Source organism: Trachemys scripta, chromosome 18, assembly GCF_013100865.1.
Source record: "Trachemys scripta elegans isolate TJP31775 chromosome 18, CAS_Tse_1.0, whole genome shotgun sequence".
In the NCBI taxonomy this organism is placed as follows: Eukaryota; Metazoa; Chordata; order Testudines; family Emydidae; genus Trachemys; species Trachemys scripta.
The window spans coordinates 23,994,680-24,015,978 of NC_048315.1; the positions used below are offsets into that span (position 1 = coordinate 23,994,680).

At 49.8% G+C, this 21,299-nt stretch overlaps 1 protein-coding gene and 1 long non-coding RNA gene across 2 annotated transcripts in view; one reads left to right on the top strand and one right to left on the bottom strand.

Moving 5' to 3' along the window:
• Positions 1-328: 328 nt before the first annotated feature.
• On the bottom strand, positions 329-10,194 carry LOC117867740. The gene is made up of 2 exons (XR_004643477.1): positions 9,859-10,194; positions 329-412 (listed from the first exon to the last, which is right to left on the bottom strand). It is a non-coding gene; the product is annotated as an uncharacterized LOC117867740 (long non-coding RNA).
• A 10,905-nt stretch (positions 10,195-21,099) lies between these two features.
• Positions 21,100-21,299, top strand: part of LOC117867593 (class I histocompatibility antigen, F10 alpha chain-like) — a 19,985-nt gene continuing 19,785 nt past the window's right edge. The window contains exon 1 of the mRNA XM_034752779.1: positions 21,100-21,257. Within this exon, the coding sequence (XP_034608670.1) occupies positions 21,197-21,257 (61 nt within the window). The 5' untranslated portion in view covers positions 21,100-21,196. The remainder of the gene's footprint in view (positions 21,258-21,299) is intronic.

Genomic DNA, 21,299 nt, shown 5'->3' on the forward strand with positions numbered 1-21,299 from the left:
AAGGTACCCATTTAAAAACTCACAATTTGCTGGTCAGTATTGTCCTGATAAAATATGTGACAATATTGTGAGTGAAGTTATAAGATTCCCCTGTAGGATGTTATTAACGTATGTTCCAAAACTCATAGCCCGTCCAAGCAGAAGTGGGCCAACAGGTCTGTCCTAAACAAAGGAATGTGTGGTTGCCTTAATTTGCATGTAAGCAGTCAACAGAGTCATCAAGTAGGGAGAGAAAACAAAGGATGTTCAAACAGGAGAAAAAAACCAGCAGGAGCCATCCTTCCACATAGACTCTTTGTCTCCTGGGTCTCAGCTGGAAATGTTTTTCGAGAGGGTGACTGAAACTATAGAAAGGAGGGACAAACACCTCAAGGCACCCCCATCTCTCTCCTGGCTTCCTCATTGTCAGCACCTGCGAAGACAAAAGGAAACAACCACTGGACGCTGGGGCAGGTGTCCTGAGCGGAAGAGTTTGGTCTGTAATCTGCTGGAGCACCTGGTGAGACAGTTTGCTTTGCAGCTAAGTTAGTTGCTTAAGTATATACTAGCAAACTTTTTATCTTTATTATTCTTGTAAGCATTTCTGACTTTTATGGCTCATTCACAGAATCATAGAATCGTAGAATATCAGGGTTGGAAGAGACCTCAGGAGGTCATCTAGTCCAATCCCCTGCTCAAAGCAGAACCAACCCCAACTAAATCATCCCAGCCAGGGCTCTGTCAAGCCTGATCTTAAAAACCTCTAAAGAAAATGATTCCACCACCTCCCTAGGTAACGCATTCCAGTGCTTCACCACCCTCCTAGTGAAATAGTTTTTCCTAATATCCAACCTAGACCTCCCTCACTGCAACTTGAGACCATTGCTCCTTGTTCTGTCATCTGCCACCACTGAGAACAGCCGAGCTCCATCCTCTTTGGAACCCTCCTTCAGGTAGTTGAAGGCTACTATCAAATCCCCCCACACTCTTCTCTTCTGCAGACTAAACAAGCCCAGTTCCCTCAGCCTCTCCTTGTAAGTCATGTGCCCCAGCCCCCTAATCATTTTTGTTGCCCTCCGCTGGACTCTCTCCAATTTGACCACATTCCTTCTGTAGTGAGGGGACCAAAACTGGACACAATACTCCAGGTGTGGTCTCACCAGTGCCAAATAGAGGGGAATAATCACTTCCCTCAATCTGCTGGCAATGCTCCTACTAATACAGCCAATATGCCATTGGCCTTCTTGGCAACAAGGGCACACTGTTGATTCATATCCAGCTTCTCGTCCACTGTAATCCCCAGGTCCTTTTCTGCAGAACTGCTGCTTAGCCAGTCAGTCCCCAGCCTGTAGCAGTACATGGGATTCTTCCATCCTAAGTGCAGGACTCTGCACTTTTCCATGTTGAACCTCTTCAGATTTCTTTTGGCCCAATCTTCCAATTTGTCTAGGTCACTCTGGACCCTATCCCGACCCTCCAGCATATCTACCTCTCCCCCCAGCTTAGTGTCATCTGCAAACTTGCTGAGGGTGCAATCCATCCCATCATCCAGATCATGAATAAAGATATTGAACAAAACTGACTCCTGGGGCACTCCACTTGATACCGGCTGCCAACTAGAGATCGAGCTGTTGATCACTACCCATTGAGCCCATAGGCGCCGACTCCGTGGGTGCTCCAGGGCTGGAACACTCACGGGGAAAAATTAGTGGGTGCTCTGCACCCACCGGCAGCCAAGCTCCCCTCACCCCCCGCTCCACGTCCTCCTCCTCCCCTGAGCACACTGCATCCCCGCTCCTCCGCCTACCTCCCAGCATTTCCCGCCCAGCTGCCACCAAACAGCTGTTTGGTGGTGCTTAGCAAGCTCCAGGAGGAGGGGGAGGAGCAGGAACGTGGCATGCTCAAGGGAGGAGGTGGGGAAGAGGCGGGGCTGGGGAGGGATTTGGGGAAGGAGTTCAAATAGTGGCAGGGAGTGGGTGGCGTTAGGGTGGGGACTTTGGGAAAGGGGTTGCAATGGGGGCGGGGAAGGGGTGGGAAGGGGTGGGGGGTGGGGGGGGGGGGGGGGTCGAGCATCCAGGGGAAAGAGGGGAAGTTGGCACCTATGGTTGAACCCGACAATCTAGCCAGCTTTCTATCTACCTTATAGTCCATTCTATAGTCCATGCTGGCAAGAATACTGTGGGAGACCGTATCAAAAGCTTTGCTAAAGTCAAGATATATCACATCCACTGCTTTCCCCATATCCACAGAGGCAGTGATCTCATCATAGAAGGCAATCAGGTTGGTCAGGCATGACTTGCCCTTGGTGAATCCACGTTGACTGTTCCTGATCACCTTCCTCTCCTCCAAATGCTTCAAAATGGATTCCTTGAGGACCTGCTCCATGATTTTGATGGGGACTGAAGTGAGGCTGACCGGTCTGTAGTTCCCCGGGTTCTCTTTCTTCCCTTTTTAAAATATGGGCACTATATTTGCCTTTTTCCAGTCGTCCAGGACCTCCACTGATCACCACGAATTTTCAGAGATAATGGCCAATGGCTCTGCAATCACATCAAACAACTCCTTCAGCACTCTTGGATGAATTACATCTGGACCCATGGATTTGTGCACGTCCAGCTTTTCTAAATAGTCCTTAACCTGTTCTTTCACCACAGAGGGCTGCTCACCTCCTCCCCATACTGTGCTGCCCAATGCAGCATTCTGGGAGCTGACCTTGTTTGTGAAGACCAAGGCAAAGAAAGCATTGAGTACTTCAGCTTTTTCCACATCATCTGTCACTAGGTTGCCTCCCCCATTCAGTAAGGGTCCCACACTTGCCCTCACCTTCTTCTTGTTGATAACATACCTGTAGAAACCCTTCTTGTTACGCTTCACATCCCTTGCTAGCTGCCACTCCAATCATGCCTTGGCCTTCCTGATTACATCCCTGCATGCTCTAGCAATATTTTTATACTCCTCCCTGGTCATCTGTCCAAATTTCCACTTCTTTTAAGCTTCTTTTTTGAGTTTAAGCTCACTGAAGTTTTCACTGTTAAGCCAAGCTGGTCGCCTGCCACATTTGCTATTCTTTCTGCACATCGGGATGGTTTGTTCCTGATCCCTTAATAAGGCTTCTTTAAAATACAGCCAGCTCTCCTGGACTCCTTGCCCCCTCATATTAGCCCCCCAGGGGATCCTGCCCATCAGTTCCCTAAGGGAGTCAAAGTCTGCTTTTCTGAAGTCCAGGGTCCGTATTTTGCTACTCTCCTTTCTTCCTTTTGTCAGGATCTTGAACTCGACCATCTCATGGTCACTGCTGCCTACGTTGCCACCCACTTCTACTTCCCCTACCAATTCTTCCCTGTTTGTGAGCAGCAGGCCAAGAGGAGCACGGCCTCTAGTTGGTTCCTCCAGCACTTGTACCAGGAAGTTGTCCCCAACACTCTCCGAAAATTTCCTGGATTGTCTGTGCACTGCTGTATTGCTCTCCCAGCAGATGTCAGGGTGATTGAAGTCCCCCCTGAGAACCAGGACCTGTGATCTGGAAACTTCAGTTAGTTGTCCTAAGAAAGCCTCGTCTACCTCATCCTTCTGATCTGGTGGTCTATAGCACATGCCCACCACGACATCACCCTTGTTGCTCTCTCCTCTAAACTTAACCCAAAGACTCTCAACAGGCTTTCTGAGCAATCATACCACTCTCTTATATACAATGCAACTCCTCCACCTTTCCTCCTGAACAGTTTATACCCATCCATGACAGTGCTCCAGTCACGTGAACTGCCCCACCAAGTTTCTGTTATTCCAATCACATCATAGTTCCTTGACTGTGCCAGGACTTCCAGTTCTCCCTGCTTGTTTCCCAGGCTTCTTGCATTCGTGTACATGCACCTAAGATAACTAGCGGATTGCTCTACTTTCTCAGTATGAATCAGGAGACTTCTCGTCTTGTACCCTCATATTCACTAGAATCTCTCTCTTTATAGGTAATAAACTTGTTTTACTGTTTTATCTACTCTAATGTGTTTAAATTGGAGTGTCCGGGTGCGCTATTTAAAATAATAAGCTGGCCTATTATTCCCTTAAAGGAATAATGGAATAAATATATATGTGCTGTCCAGGAGAGGGCTGGACATACCTTTCTGGGGGAAGATCCAGGACTGGAGGGGTGTTGGGGGTCACCCTGAAATATAACCCAGGCTGGTGAGAGCCAGAGTGTACCTGGCAGATCTCATCCGAAGAAGTGAGCAGTAGCCCACAAAAGCTTATGCTCTAATAAATCTGGCAGATCTCAGTTACACACAGACACTCAGGCTGTGGCTTGCCTACTGGTAGGCTGTTTGTGAGTGTCCTGGGGGGAGCTAATACAGCAAGCCATTGTAAGGCACCCAACATTGCAGGGCAGGGGTGACACAGCCCCCCACTAATCTGGAGTGTACCCCTGGTATGTCACTCTGTAATCTTACATTGTACTGCTACAGTGTTATCTCTTGGTCAACAAGTCATGACAACCTGTTTCAGGCCTGAGGCCTTCTACGGTCAGGCTACATATCTTACAGACCTAGCGTCTGTAGGCCTAGCATTACAGCCTCATCTTATTTATATGCCTACTACAGACACTTCAAGGATACCTGCTTCTTAGTCCCATGCCCCTGTGGGGTGAGCCTACTTATATTTTACTACTTACACTTACAACTCAAATCTAAGGATCTTGAAAAAGTGTGCAGAGAAGATCCACAAAAATAGTTTGAGGTCTGGAAAAATATTTTCCAGTTGGTCCACACTTGAAAGTGTTCCTGGAATAACTGTTGGTTATGGCTGTGACTTTTTGCCAACATAATTATTCCTGTAAAAGCCCTAGAGTAAACAGTTATAAAGGTATTAACGTGCCTTATAGTTGTATAGTTTATTTCACTTCCTCAATTGGAATAAACACTTTCATACCAATATAACGATGTCTAAAGAAATGAAGGAAAAACAGAGACCGACAGGGGATCGCCCGCACTCCCCTCAGGTTGGGGAGACAGCAGAGGTGAAAGTAAGCCGGTATGGTCCGGTATGGTGTACCAGCAAGAGCCAGTATGCTGTGCCGGACCGCACTGGCTTCCGTGGCCGGGATTAAAAGGGCTCTGGGCTCCCCGCAGTGTCAGGGAGCTCCGAGCCCTTTAAATCCCGCCCGCAGCTCCGGCGACCGGGCTGGAGCTGGGATTTAAAGGGCTCGGGGCTCCCCACAGCTGCGGGAGCCCCGAGTCCTTTAAATCCCAGCTGGAGCTGCAGTGGGGATTTAAAGGGCCCGGAGTTCTGCGGCGGCCGGAGCCCCGGGCCCTTTAATTTGCCCCTGAGCCCCGGGGGCTCCCAGCCACCTCTGCTGCTGGGAGCCCCAGGTTGATTTAAAGGCCCTGGGGCTCCCAGCCACAGCCGGTGCCCCAGGGCCTTTAAATCTTGAGAGGCCCCGCCTCTTCTGGTTGAGGCCACGCCTTTTCCAGATGAGGCCAAGCCCCCCTCAGGACTCCGGCAGTACCGGTAAGTCCTGTAAGTTACTTTCACCCCTGGGAGACAGTCAGGGGATCGCCTGCACTCCCACCACCTTCCACTCCCACTGGGGGTTCGAGGGGCCTGAGCCCAGGAGAGTAGACACAGACATATATGCTGGGGCTGAGAGTGGGAGACAGTCTGCCACCCCGCCCATCTGCCTAAACAGATCTATGGCCTTGGGGTCCAGGAAGGGGGCTAGACACCAGAGGTTTCTGCTAGATCAGCCTGGTTCCAATTGCCAGCCTTCCCAAAGGTCGCGAGACAGGCATCTATCTCCCCCTCCTGAACCTGGGACAGCAATTTAGTATTGAGGTTCCCTGTGGAATTGGCACTCCCGGGTCCATCCCCACTCACCCCTGGATGGGTCCTTCTGCCTCTCAGCTCCACCATCGCTGGATTAACGCTTGGGCTTTAGGGGCTGCAGCCCAGGGCCCCGGGCTAAGGGGGGTCCCGGCGCAGCAGGGCTCAGGCTGGCTGCCTGCATGCTATAATCCCATGCCGCTCCCAGAAGCGGCCAGCTGCTGGCATGTCTTTGCTCCGCGCACTGCCCCCGCCCCCAGCAGTGTCCCTGCAGCTCCCATTGGCCGGGAACCATCACTGACAATTTTAAAATCAAGACGGGATGATTTTTTAAAAATATATTCTCTAGGAATATTTTTGGAGAAGTTGTATGGTGTGTGTTATACATGAGGTCAGACTAGATGATCAGATGCCCCGTCTGGCCTTGGAATCTATGAATTTATGAAAAAGAATATGGAGGACTTTGTATAGATTATATTAACTTTAAACTGGACATTTCAGCAGTTAGCAGAGTGTTGGTGCAATTTGAGTTAGCATAACAGCAAAGTTGGCCGAGGGATACGCTTCAAAGCACCAATGGCAAGTGACTTGCAGAGGTAAGTTGCTAACTGGAGCAAACCAGCCATTGTTCGAAGTACGACCCAACACGTTTGTACTAACAATTATTGCCTAACTCGTCTTACACGCGCTAGTGTGACAAGATGTGTTGTACAAAGAGACTGGTCCAAGTTGCAAGAACTCAGCAGCTGATGTCTCATTCCCTGACTGGATGGTGAGAGAGGATGACTCATTTTGGTTGGTGTAATAGGTGCCTAGCAGGGCCGCTGTAATAGGTGCCTAGCCTCGCCAGGCTGCCCCCGTTGGCCCAGTGCGGGGTAGATCACACCATCGTCGGGTTTTCCTGCTGATACAGCAAGGTTGCTGCAAAGTGGGCTCCGGTCCCCAGACAGGATTGTGTAAACAAATAGGCCATGGCTCCTGAGACCTCCGCCTGGGACCGACACCCACAACTGGAGTCCTGGCCCCCTTGGACGGGCAGGACAAGGATCAGTCTGTAACCCATGGGCGGGGCAGCATGAACAAACAGACTATGGTCCCTAAGCCTCCTGGCTGGGGCAGGCAGTAGCAGTGGGGGAGTCGGCCCTGTGGACAGAGGAAATCACCAATCAGTCTGTGGCTCCGGGGCGGGGCAAAACAGTGTATGGCCCCTACACCTCTGGGCTGGGATGTAGAGATAGCAGCCATGCCTGGTGGCCTGGGGTGGTGGTAGGGGAACCCGGTCCCTCTCCACCGGGTTCTGACCAAGGGCCCTATGGAGCCGGGGAACTCCCTATTAGGAGTTCAGGTATCAGCTTCTACTACCTTCCCTGGGTCACTTCCTACCACAAGTTGTGCCCTGGGCACCTCCTCAGCTGGTGGCAGCTTGGCTTCCCTGGCAGTCTCCGCAGTCAGAGAGTCACCTGCAGCACAGTCTGGGTCCGGGGGCTCTACCGCCTGGAGTGTCACAGGCACCTCTGCAGGAACCTGCAGTACACGTCCTTCCTCCTCCATAGCTCGCCCCGACTGAGCTGGGCTGCCTCCTTTTATCTGGCTCTTCCACCTGGAGCATCCACAGCAGGGGAAAGGGGGCGTGGCCTCCTGGGCCCACAGGGATTGGTCCGTCCCCATTGGCCCAGTGTGGGGTTGGTACACTCCATCACAGTTGGACATTTCAAATCTTTGGAAGAAATATGGGGCACCATCTGATTGGTCCACACCAGCACATCCTAGTGAGGAAATAGGATAAAACATCCTGTCTCCTTCAGCACATCACTTCCCAAAAACCAGACACTTGGAAGGGAGATGACTGAGGACCTGTGCTAGTCACCTGGGAGTTCTCCTGGTGACATCAAGCACCTGTCTCATATACGCACCTTTAACTGTCTCTTTCTATTTTCCAGCAATTTGGGTTGTCCACTAGCACAGCAGGAAAAAATTATAGTAGCATCTCTCCTTCCCTCCACCTGCAGCATCAGCTCCTGCGTGAACAGTAACTGAACTGAAAGCTGACGGCTGAGCCAAGATCTGGTGATAAGTAACACATCAACTGTTTTTGGGGTGATGAACCAAATCATTCAACTGACCACTTCCTGAAACTGGATGCCTAATTAGGAGAAGTGTACATGTCCCTGTGTGTGTTTTAAAAATTGTCAGTTACAGTGTGTTTCCGTGTTTTGTAACATGTTCAAATCAAGATGGCTGTAAAGTATCTATAAAACTCAACCATTGACCATTGTTAACTAGGATTATAGAACACTGTACTTACGTCTACCATGGTTAATGGTTTCACGCTGCCTTTTAAGTTTTAGGTGTGTACAGACATAAAATGAGACCAAGTCTACAAGCTTGTAAAACTGCACTGAGTCTATACAGTCTGTTATAAAAGTAGGGATTTATATCAGATAGTTAGGAGTCAAAAACTGGGACTAATATAATTCACTGGGAAACAAGTAACAAGAGTTGACTACTATAGATCCATTGGGAAGGAGGCCTTGGTGAATTAGCATGTACATGGTTGACCAAATTGCCTTGTGATCTAGCTTCAGATTGTTTTTTCTCTGTTGTTTTAGCAACAACAGAGTTGATACCAATTGGCACCCTATTCTGAGAGACTCTTAGTTAAAAATCTAAACAAAGTCACCTTTCCAAGATAGTAATTGAGTGTAACAGTTATCTTCATTTGTGATTGATTCTGCAAACATGCATGGTTACATCAACACATTTTCTAGTTTATACATACACCAAGCATGTGTAGGAGAAAGAGAGAGCATGGTGCACTAGGCCTGGTGCACGATCTGAGGCCTGAACTAGAGTCTGGGAACCAAAGTTAGGCCATGTATTAAAGTAGCTGTTTACAAGTTCACTATGAGACCTTGGCAAAGGTACTGCTAGCATTGCTAAGACACCGGCATGCCTAAGAAGTGACAGTTTCAGGGTACAGAACAATAGAACATACTCCAAAAGAGTAGTCCAGGGCCATCCTGTCCTATCACCAGATAAGAGGGTCTGACAGAAGTAACGAACAGGGATGTTGTGCCCGAGACATGTGGCACACGATCCAAGGCAAGGTAAAAAGCAGATGTCATGACACACATAAAGTGGCATGAGAGTTGTTTGTCTCAGTCTATAAATATTGGAGTGCCTTATCTTAACCCTTTGTGCATGGCTTCGGGACAGCAGAAATTCTCGCTGCTGACTGAGCCATTCCTTGCCACTGGACACTTATGTGTTAGCGTACCTGTAACCATGGAGCCAGGGCGCTAGTGTCTTGAGAGCAATACATTTGGCTGAGTGCCTTTGTCACCGAACCATGCCAGTGGTCATTCTTGTAAGGTCTTCTGGACCAACTATCTGAACGGGGCTGGGATAGCATACGGAGAACGCACATACATCCCTAACTGACAACAGCACGCAGTTCTTCGTAAAAGCAACAGGTCTGTGGCTCCGCACTGGATTGGTTGTTGGTTTCCCTGGCCTTCTGGTATGCCTGTCGTAGCTCCTTGGCATTCACACAGCACTACTGTTGGTCCCTGTTGTAGCTCTTCTCCTGCATCCACTGAGCAATCTGCTCATAGATGTCAACGTTTCTACAGCTGGATTGGAGCTGTGCCTGCACAGCCTCTTTTTCCACATAAGCCAAGGAGATCTAATATCTCCTGCCTACTCCAGGCAGGAGTACATCTGGAGAGTGTAGCTGGCATGGTCAGCTGGGCAGTTAAAGTCAAACATGGAGAACTGCTAGATGTGTTCACCAAGCAGAGCAATCAGAAAAAGGAATTTCAAAGATGATCAGGGCTTTCAAGGGGAGAGGGGACGTCCAGTTTCTGTGATCCTGGGCAGCAGAGTTCACAATGGTGACCAGAGCAGTCAGTGTGAGGCACTGCGGGACAGCTGCTGGAGGACAGTTACAGTTGAGTTAAGTAATGCGGTGACTACGCTTACACTGCATTGACATAAGTACATTGGCCATGATTATATGCCACTCAGGGAGGGGGTATTATTAAGTCAGCATAAAGGGGCACTTACGTCGTCAGGAGACACATTTAAGTGTAGCAACTGTGATGGGTTGCCCCCTTCTCTGGGTTGCACTTGATGTTCTGGGGTACCATTGAGCCCGCCGGTTCCACCCGCCTGGGCTCCCTCACGCAGTCCTGCTGAGCCAGGCCCTCAAACCTCCTCCATCACACACAGGTAGGGACACACCCAGCTGCAGAGAGACACAGACACTGAGATCAGCTCTGCCTGGGAAGGCTTCAGCTACAGAGTTGCCCAGCACTCAAGTGCACAGCCTCTCTGGGGTGCAAACCCCAAATTGTATAATCTTGCACTGCACCGAGACCTGTACAGTGTAAACTCAGGAAATCCGCCCCCTCCCTCAATGTGGAGAGAGATAGGTACAGCTTTTCACACACACACCCCCCCCCCCGCAGTTAAGAATTCCACAAACTGGTTTTAGAGAAGACAAAAACAAGTTTATTAACTACAAAACATAGATTTTAAGTGATTATAAGGGATAACAGATTACCCAGCAAATAAAACAAAAACGCAAGATAAGCTTAAGATACTAAAGAAACTGGTTACAAGTAGTAATTTCTGACCCTAAATGTTGTTTTAGGCAGATTGCAGAGGTTCTTGAAGGCAAGCTGCTCTTGCTTGCAGCTTAAAACTCCGAGTATTTCTTTCACAGGCCAGACACCTTCCCAGCCTGGGCTCAGTTCTTCTCCCCACCTTTGTCTTTGTTTCTTAGATGTTTCCAGCAGTCATCCTCGGTGGGGATTCAGTGAAGAATAACTCACTCCCCTGCCTTAAATAGGATCTACATAGGGCGGGAATCTTTTGTCTTTTAGTGTTATACTGAGTGGCTTCCAAAGTACACACTCTCATTTCAGTCCTCGGGAAGGGTTATTTTTAGAGTCCTGAGTTTCCCATTCCCTGACCTATCTTATCAGTGTAGCGAAAGATGGGGGATTCCCCTTTCTGTCCTCTAATCGCAACTAGAACAGCATCAATCCAGCATGTCTGGCACCCTTTAATGCTTGCTCCAGTCTAAGATGATTCAAATCACTACCTGCAACTCCTCGTTATAGTAGGCTCTCTGCAGGAGTCGTTCCATCCATGCCAGATACTGAAATAGCTTCTTTCCACATGTCTAATGGGTTGGTCTGGAATGTTAATATAACAGCCTCTCCACCTTCAGTGCTTCCAGACACACCCTCCATGACTGAGAGACAGTTAGCAGCAATTGCCTCTGGGTTACTGGCCCTGAGCGACCTGAAAAATTCAGCAGCAGACCCTTGCAGACTTTCCACTAGTTTATTTCTTTTTTCCCTTTTGGAGCATGTCCATTCCTGTTCCATATCAACAGCATGATCCAACCAGGCCTCAAATTCTTCCTCATGCGCAGAGGTGGGTGTGATGTTGCATTCCAGATGTTTTATGGAAATATGCTTATGAGTGTGAATATGATGTAACTGAAACATGCTTTATGCAAAAGGTCTCTTGTAAGGTATCATAACAAAGGTTATAACCTACTGAATATGTTCCTCCTGTTTGTATGCATGTATCATTCTTGTATCTGAAGCTAGAAATACGAAGTATAACTCCAAAGTCGTATTGTAATTAGGGCAAAGTGTGGGCCATTAATGGTGGTTTAGAATCTTGATGGCGCCCATTGACTAGGACAATTGGTTGTAAATGGTTTATTTACCTGAAAGCCTTCCTGTGTACGTGTGGGCCAACCCAGGAAAAATGGAGACTGGGGTCTTACAATGACATGTGACCATGTCACATGATACTGGAATCCATCTTAATCCTTGTACTTTTCTATTGATGAGGCGGGGGACAAGCAAAGACAAAAGATTCCGGCCTTGTGCCAAAGCTATAGAAGGAAGTGGAGCAGGAAAAAAGTGGTGGCCAGTCATGAGAAAACTCCTACTTACCACCTGAGATGTCTGCTGGAACTAACAAGGACTGTACCAGGGAAAAGGATTGGGCCCAGACTAGAAAGGCGTATAGTCTGTAAAAGAAGGTTATTGGAGCATCTCTGAGGGTGAGATATTACCTGTAATCAGTTTCTTAATGTATTAGGCTTCGACTTGCGTGTTTTTGCTTTATTTTGTTTGGCGACTTACTTTGTTCTGGCTGTTATTACTTGAAACCACTTAAATCCTACTTTTTATACTTAATAAAATCACTTTTGTTTGTTAATAAACCCAGAGTAAGTGATTAATACCCGGGTTTTTTATGGAAGTTGGTTGCAACCTTCGCCCTGAACACACTAGGTGATACCCCCCTGTCCTGCCTGCTGTTGTAGGGATGAGCAGGAGGAGGGCCTGGCTATGCCTGCTTTCGAGAGGTATTTGATCGTCCAGGGAATGGTGGTGGCAGACATTTCTATAGGAGCAGAAGCAGCAAAAGAACTCCACTGAATTGCAAGGTAACATCAAACAGTGAGCAGCACAGTCACTGTCCCATCTTTTCCACAGGAAGGGCACCAAAGGCAAGAGATAGTTCAGTGATTCTCCAACGTTTGTACTGGTGACCCCTTTCACACAGCAAGCCTCTGAGTGCGACCCCCCTTATACATTAAAAACACTTTGTTATATATTTAACACCATTATAAATGCTGGAGGCAAAGCGGGGTTTGGGGTGGAGGCTGACAGCTCATGACCCCCCATATAATATCCTCACAACCCCGTGAGGGGTCCAGACCCCCAGTTTGAGAACCCCTGAGATAGTTGATGTCTCCGGTAAATTTGTGCAATTGGCCACATTCTAGCTCCTCTTGTTCACACCTGCGAGGAGGGCACCAGAGGGGTGTGAAACAAGCAGTAGCTCTTGGAATGATTGGGATTTGGAGGACTATGTGTTGTGTGTGGGTGTGCGGGGGCTTTGATTCCATCTGAATTACCCCAGAGGCAGAAAGACAAGGCTCTGCTGACTTTGCATTTTTGCCTCCTAAAGGAACTGGGCTACAGTGTGTTTAAGAGCAGCTGCTGTGATGGTAGAACCAACCGGAAGGGAAAGAGTTCCTCCTGCCTGGTCATTGCAGGAAATGTAGCAAAAACTGCTAGTGCTCCAAGGGACAGACAGGGCAGGCCGGCTCTGCTGAGGTAAAGCTGATTCTTACAGACTGCCATGAATTCACAGCTGAGATACCAGGAAGCACTAGGACAATTCTGGCTCCAGCTGTGCTGAAACGTCTGGTCTAGAAGACTGACAAGATGAAGTAGGTAGGTGTAGCAAACACACAGAGGGATGCTTTGACTCGCTGGCTGTGGACAGCATTTGACCGAGACACTTGGCACATGCGTTAGCTGCCGGTACTGGTGCAAGACGTTGGTGCAGCGGTACTGAACAACAGACACGTCCAAAGGTCCCTGCTACGGCTGTCATTCACACCATTTGCCATTTCACATGCTCCTGCTACATATCCATGGGCAGAATCCTGCACGATGTGCCAGGAATCCAGTGATACCTGGGGGCATACTGTGTAGTATGGAAGGCACTTGAAGAAGCGTTTTCAGTGACTGAGAACCAAGGCGTGTGTCTTCAGGAAAATGAATGTGAGTTCTTCATGTTACCCGTGGAATCTGAAGGACATCACAATAATGCTTGTCGCCTGTGCACATCACCTACAGCAGAAGAGTCTCTCTTAATGCTCCAGCACCTCAAACAGGTTTTTGCCTAACCTAGCAACAGGTAATCCTCTCTGACCCATTGAATATCAATCCAAATCAGTTAGCACAGCAAATTCCGATTGTGCCTCCAGAGAAAAAATTAATTCTTGCCCTTGTCAACAATTATCAACGTCTGGTTGATAGAGATAACTGTGTTGCTATAAAATCTACTTGGTCTCTGTAAGGCATTTCAGGTAGAACCACATGACATTCTGAATAAAAACTAGCACTATACAAAGGCCATATGGCATATATTCAGTGAATTAAAAGCTGGCTAACTGACAGATCCCAAAACATAGTTTTGAATAGAGAATCCGGGCGTGCATTTCGAGTTGGGTCCCACAGTACTAGGCCTGAAGGTATTAAATATTTTATCAATGATGTGGAAGAAAGTATATGATCATTACTGGTAAATGAGATGACACAGAGATTGGGCAGGTGGTAAATAATGATGAAGACAAGTCACTGTTACAGAGCAAACTGGACTGCATTGGTAAACTAGGTGCATACAACATAGAAACGGAGGAATATACGGCTGGAAGGGACATGGAGAAGCCACCTAGTCCAGCCCCCTGGGCTGAAGCTAGACCAAATATATCTAGACCATCCCTGACAAGTGTCTGTCTAACCCGTTCTTAAAAAACCTCCAATGAAGGGAATTCCAAATCTCCCTTGGAAGCTTATTCCAGAACTTAACTATCCTTGTAGTTAGAATTATTTTCTTAATATCTAACAAATTTCCATTGCTGCAGACTAGGCCCGTTACTTCTTGTCCTACCTTCAGTGGATATGGTGAACAATTGATCACCATTCTCTTTATAACAGCCACTGCAGACAAGAAATTATCACATGTTCATACACACTGGAAGCATAAAATCAGAAAACCTACCTGGAGATCAGGCAAGAAACCCAAAACAGCCATAAAAACATTGGATGACAGCTATCCAGCACAAAAATGAAAAGCATAAAAAGGAGTGAAAAACACTCAAAGATCACAAAATCAAAATCACAAAATAACAAAATTGAAAAATTAATTTTGAGTCAACTGAAACATTTTGGTCAATTCAAAACAATTTTTAGAAGGCTACGGAGTTGTTGCTGTACCTGTGAGGCCTGTCAAGCCTGAAGATGGGGGGTCCCTAAAAGGGAGGATCCCTGCTCAGTGCAGGGGGGCCCTCTGAAGGACCAGGACTGCAATGCAGAACCCTTTGGCCCCTGGAAGCAGGGATTGCAGACAGGGGAAAGGTTTGAGAGCCTTGTCCACCTAGGCCCCCTCAGAAAGGAGAAGTGCTAGGTCGTTTCTTTCTTTGGCTTCCCCAAGGTCTCAGACGATGCTTTTTGTGGGCTGCAGAAGCATGCTGACTTTTTGTTGGCACAAAAGGGGGCTGATGCCTTGAACAAAACAGCTGTGGGGCAGTGCCCTGGACTCTGAGACAGGAGCAGTGGCCACCCTTTCCCTGAGGGGTGCTAGAGACGTCTATAGTCTCTCTATAGAGACGTATATAGAGGTAGTGCTATTTGGTTAACAGTGTATTTGTTCCAATATATTGACAAGACTCAGAAATGGGAGGTGATGGTACCTGAATACACTTTTGCATAAATCCGGCTTTATTGAGATAATATCTTAAATGTGTACAACTTGCCCTTTCACAATTCAGAGAAACCAGAAAGAGAATCAATGAGCTGTATGATAAAGAAATGGAAGAATCACAAAACTAGGTGGCAGCAGGAGACCAATCGCCTGTTGATGGACCAGGCTGCTCAAGACCGTACTAGGTTGCGGGAATTGGTAAACCAAGTGAAGGCCCTTACGGAGATGAACCACGGCCATGATGGAACGCGGCACATACGGGCCAGCAATCGGCTGCAGAAAATGACATGGGAGGATGATGTAGAGGCATATCTCCTGGCCTTTGAGAGGACAGCCCTATGGGAGGCCTGGCCTCGAGATCAGTGGTCTGGCAACCTCGCCCCATTCCTATGTGGGGAGGCCCGAAGTCCTACTATGATCTGCCTGAAGAGGCTGCAGCAGACTACCCCCAGCTGAAAGCAGAGATCCTGGCCAGATCTGGGGTAACAACCGCAGTGCGGGCCCAGCAGTATCATGAGTGGAGGTACCAGGAAGACAAAACCCTGCAGTCCCAATTGTATGACCTCATCCATCTCGCACGAAAGTGGCTGCAAACTGAGTCCCGGAGTCTAGAAGAGATACTAGGGATTCTGGTCATCGACCGATACATGAGGGGACTACCGCCAGACCTTCGCGCATGGGTAAGCCAGAACGAACCCTCCACCTATGACGAGATTGTGGCAATGGTAGAGAGGCGAAGGACGGCAAGGGAACTGACGCGACCAGTTAAGGAAGCGGAACCCTGGGTTAAACTATCAGCACCAGGCCCTAGAGTTCGAGTGACTGGGCCACCAGGAGGGCCCAGGTGGAAAAAGAGAGGGGCTGAAGGCCCACCAGAGGCCATAAAGAGTCGGAGCACTGAGGGGGAAGAAGATTGTGATGTTAGACTTCCCAAACCAAGAGACTGGGGAACACCCAGGGTTCCATACAGATGTTATGCCTGCGGGGAGTGGGGACACATAGCTGCACAGTGTCCCAATGCCGAGGAGCCTATGTAGTGTAACCTGGGGAACTGGGCAGACCCATGCTCCCTAATCCACCTTGTGGGGGTCTCACTAACCCCACATATGTACACCAGACCAGTGAAACTAAATGGGGTAGAGACCACGGCACTGGTTGATTCGGGGAGTGCTATCACGCTTATCTCAGGGAGGTTTGTGAAGCGTAGTCAGTTGCTGCAGGCTAAACGTACGGGGATAACCTGTGTCCATGGGGCAGTTAGTTACTACCCCACCATCCCAGTAAAAATCGAGATCCAAGGGAACACTACTGAGGTAGCAGCAGGTGTAATCCCTATACTCCCATACCTGGTGCTCATAGGGAGGGACTTCCCAGGGTTTGGAGACTTACTCCCAGTAGTGGGATTGGAGAAAGATGGGGACCCTAAAATTTGTGAGGCATCCACAGTGGACTGTCAACCTCCAATCTTCTCTGAAATATCCCCAGATTTGTTCTCCACTCCCAGACAGGGTAGAAAGACGAAAAGGGAAAGACGGGCAGCTAAGGCCTTGGGAACCCGAATATTGACCCAAAGCCACAGGGTTGCTCTCATAGGTAGGCGGACCCGAGCAGCTGAACAGGAGGCCGCCCAGGAGAGAGAAGCACCCGAGTCTGACCCCACCCTAATGCCTCTGAACCAGTAGAAGCAACAGAGATTGGCCCCCTAGATCTCGGGCAGATTAGCCCCGGGAGAGGAAATTTTGGACGGGACCAGGCTGAAGACCCAAGGTATGACAACATTAGGAAAGAAGTGACCAAAATAGATGGGGTTCCCGTGGAAGGAAAAACCCAAGGACCTGGACCCTACTTCATAATGAAGAAGGATCTCTTATACCGGGTCGCCCCAGTACAGGGGCAGAAGGTACAGCAGATCCTAGTACCTCAAAAACACCAGAATGCTGTATTAAGCCTTGCCCATAGTCATCTTTTTGGGGGGCATTTGGGGGTAGAAAAGACCCTGGCACAGGTCCTACGACGATTTTTCTGGCCCGGAGTACATGAAGAAGTGAGGAGGTACTGTGTGTCCTGTCCAGAGTGTCAGCTGCACAGTCCCTGTCCCCATTTGAGGGCACCTTTAGTACCCCTTCCCATCATAGAGGTCCCCTTTGAGCGAATAGCCATGGACCTAGTGTGACCCCTGGAGAAGACGGCTCGGGGTCACCAATATATACTTGTTGTTTTGGACTATGCTACTCACTACCCAGAAGCCGTCCCCCTGCGGAACACGGCCTCTAAAACAATAGCCAAAGAACTGGTGGGGATCTTTGCCCGAGTGAGGCTACTGAAGGAGATACTAACAGATCAAGGAACTCCATTTATGTCGAAGCTAATGAAGGACCTCTGCACGCTGCTCCATATACATACCCTGAGAACTTCAGTCTATCATCCGCAGACTGATGGGCTGGTAGAAAGGTTTAACCGAACCCTCAAGGCTATGATAAGGAAGGTGGTAAGTCAGGACGGGAAGGACTGGGACACCCTACTGCCTTACCTTATGTTCGCTATCCGGGAGGTACCTCAGGCCTCAACTGGGTTTTCCCCCTTCGAGTTACTATACGGGCGCCACCCCAGTGGCATACTAGATATCGCCAAAGAGATCTGGGAAGAGGAACCCAGTGAGGGGAGAAATATAATAGAACATGTAATGCAGATGCGAGACCGGATAGCCTGGGTCACCCCTATTGTACGGGAACATTTGGAGAAGGCACAGGAGGCCCAGTGAACCCATTACAATCACCAGGCAAAAGTGCGACAGTTCCAACCAGGGGATCGGGTTATGGTGTTGGTACCCACGGCAGAAAGCAAGCTTCTGGCCCAATGGCAGGGGCCCTATGAGGTGGTTGAACCCGTGGGGGGAAGTAACCTACAAGGTGCGGCAGCCAGGACGCAGAAAACAAGAACAGATTTATCACGTTAACCTTCGGAAACCCTTGCATGCACAAGAGGCATGCACAACGGTCCAAAAAGACCTAACCCAGGAAAACAAGCCTTCCAAACAGGTGAGGGTGTCTCCCGATTTAACACCAGACCAGAAGAATGAGGTGTCTGAGATGATCTTCCGGAACCAAGATGTGTTCTCGACAAAACCGGGTCGAACAACTGAGACATATCACCACATCGTCACGAACCCTGGGGCCAGAGTAACAATGAGGCCCTGCAGGGTGCCAGCAGCCAAAAGGGAGGAAATAAAAGCAGAAGTAAAAAAGATGCTGGAGTTGGGGATCATCAAAGAATCCCACAGTCAGTGGTCCAGCCCAATCGTGCTGGTGCCCAACCTGATGGCAGCACAAGGTTTTGCAATGACTTCCGGCGACTAAACGAGGTATCCCAATTCGACGCGTATCCCATACCGCGCATAGATGAGTTAGTGGACCGTCTGGGCAATGCCCGGTACTTGACTACCCTAGACTTGACAAAGGGGTACTGGCAAATTCCCCTTGCCAAAGACGCAAAGGAAAAGACTGCGTTCTCTACACCAGAGGGTCTTATTCAATATACTGTCCTCCCTTTTGGACTACATGGGGTCCCAACTACCTTTCAGCGCCTCATGGATAAGCTACTACACCCCCATAATCATTATGCTGCTGCCTACCTGGACGATGTGGTCATTCATACCCCAGACTGGGAAACCCACCTCGAAGGTGGAGGCAGTCCTCGATACCTTCAGGCGAGCTGGCCTTACAGCTAACCCTGCTAAGTGTGCTGTAGGGTTTATGGAGGCCAAATATCTTGGCTACATTGTGGGAAAAGGTTTGGTAAAACCCCAACTGAACAAGTTAGAGGCCATCCAAAATTGGCCCCGACCACATCGCAAGAAACAAGTCCGGGCATTCCTAGGTGTGGTGGGGTATTACCGACGATTTATCCTCCACTTTGCCACAAGGGCAAGCCCCCGACAGACCTACTGAAAGCCCACAGACCTGATCTGGTGAGATGGTCTGACGGAGCAGAGAGAGCGTTCACAGACCTACAGACTGCCCTCTGCAGTAACCCCGTACTGATAGCCCCAGATTTTACCAAGGAATTTATCCTGCAGACGGATGCATCGGAAGTAGGGTTAGGGGCCGTTCTATCACAGATGGTTGGGGAAGAGGAACATCCAGTTCTCTACCTCAGTTGGAAACTCCTTCCGAGGGAACAAAAATATGCTGTGGTGGAGAGAGAGTGCCTCGCTGTAAAATGGGCCATGGAAACGTTGCGCTACTACCTGCTCGGGCGCAGATTTGTCCTCGTGACCGACCATGCCCCTCTTCAATGGATGCAGCGGAACAAGGAGAAGAACACAAGGGTGACCAGGTGGTTCTTATCCCTCCATCCTTTCCAGTTCCGTGTGCAACACAGAGCAGGGAGCCATCACGGCAATGCCGATGGCTTGTCACGTGTGCACTGTCTGGCGTCCCAAGCTGCCCAACCCCTTGGTGTTGAGCAGGGGGGAGGGATATGTGACAGACCCAAACAAGTGGGGTACAGAAGCCTTGTAGAAGGCAAATATACTGGCCATTGGATGAATAGTTTTCTGTTCTCTGAGTGACCAGAGCAGGGGCTGCACTAGAACAAGCAGGAACTTTCTTGAACCAATTTAAGGCAGGCCGGCTAATTAGGACACCTGGAGTCAATTAAGAAGAACCTGCTAGACTCAATTAAGGCAGGCTAATCAGGGCACCTGGGTTTAAAAAGGAGCTCACGTCAGTTTGTGGTGTGAGGATCTGGGAGCAAGAGGCACTAGGAGCTGAGAGTGAGAAGGCGTACTGCTGGGAGATCCTTTTTTAAGAACATTATTGGATTTCTGTGTTTTAAGAGGTCTGTGCATGTTTTTCAGTTAGCTGGTGGCAGCAGCTGATTTCTTTTCCTTTTTTCAGTTCTTCCCCAGACAGGGGGGGAAAGAGCTTGGGGGTACCCCACAGGAAGGAATTCCCAAGTGCGCCTTCCTGGGCTCTCAAAGGGGTGGCAGCATTTACCAATCCACGGCCAGGAGGATCTGTAACCTTGGGAGTTTAATACAAGCCTGGAGTGGCTAGTATTAATTTTTAGAGTCCTTGTGGACCCTCTCCCCCTTCTGCACTCGAAGTGCCAGCGTGGGGAATCTGCCTTGACAGCATCCCAGCTGGGGAAGTTTCCCATTAGCCTGGCTCCCCAGACCAGGAGAGACCGGCCCAGGGCAGTATGCAAAGCCCAGTGATACTAACGCCCACAGTGACTGTCCTGCAGCATGGGGCAAACGTCTCAGGCCCCAGAGCCTTGGTACTTCCTCTGCCCCCAAGAGGAGACTAACGAAAAATAATTCCCCCAAATGAGGTAAACAGCCCCATGACTTGCAAAAGCAAAGAAAATACAGGAGGTGGGGCACCATCCCCTTGTGCTTAGATCAGGGGGCTGGAGCCAGGACTCCTGGGTTCTAGCCCTAGATTTGCTGCTTCCAGGGCAAATCACTGGGGGCAGTGAGGCTGTAGGAGTGCCAGGGGTTGTTGTGGGGTCACTCCCCGCAAAGGGAGAGGGGCGGGAAGGGGTTAATTCATGAAATCCAGAAAGTGATTCAAGTTCCCAGCCGGACAGACAAGTCCCTGAGCCCCAGGAAGGGGTCTCGGGCCTGGGGGCTGCAGGTCCGACTAGAGCTAAGGGCGCTGCTGGGACACTGTGTGTAGTGGGGGGCTGAGAGCCCCTGAGCCGAACTGTGACCCCCCTTCCCCTAGTGCCACCGCCCCCAGCCCGGGGGTGCGGCCCCCCGAGTCCCAGCCGCGGAACACACGGACCAGCTGACCCCAGAGAGGCGGGGCCAGAGCCCGGCCGAGCGAATGGCGGCTCCGCCCATTACAGCCCCGGGGCCCAGGTCTCATCCCGCCCCCCCGGCTCAGCCATTCGCTTCCCCTTCGCCAGCCTGCCCAGCGGGTTCTGCCCAGCGACCGGTGACGGAGGCGGGGCTGCGCGCCGCTATTGGCGGGATGGTCCCCTCTCAGCCAATCCCTGCAGGCTGGAGGCTCACACGGCCAGTAGCTGGGAGCTGGAGTCCGGTCTCAGCGCCCCGCGGGGTTCTCGGGTTGTGGGGCCGAGACCGGGCATGGCCCTGGCGCTGCGCCTGCTGCTGCTGGGGGCTGTAGCCCTGCCGGGGGGCCACTGCCGTGAGTATCGGGGGTAGACCCCGGGGAGGGGGGAGCTGGGTG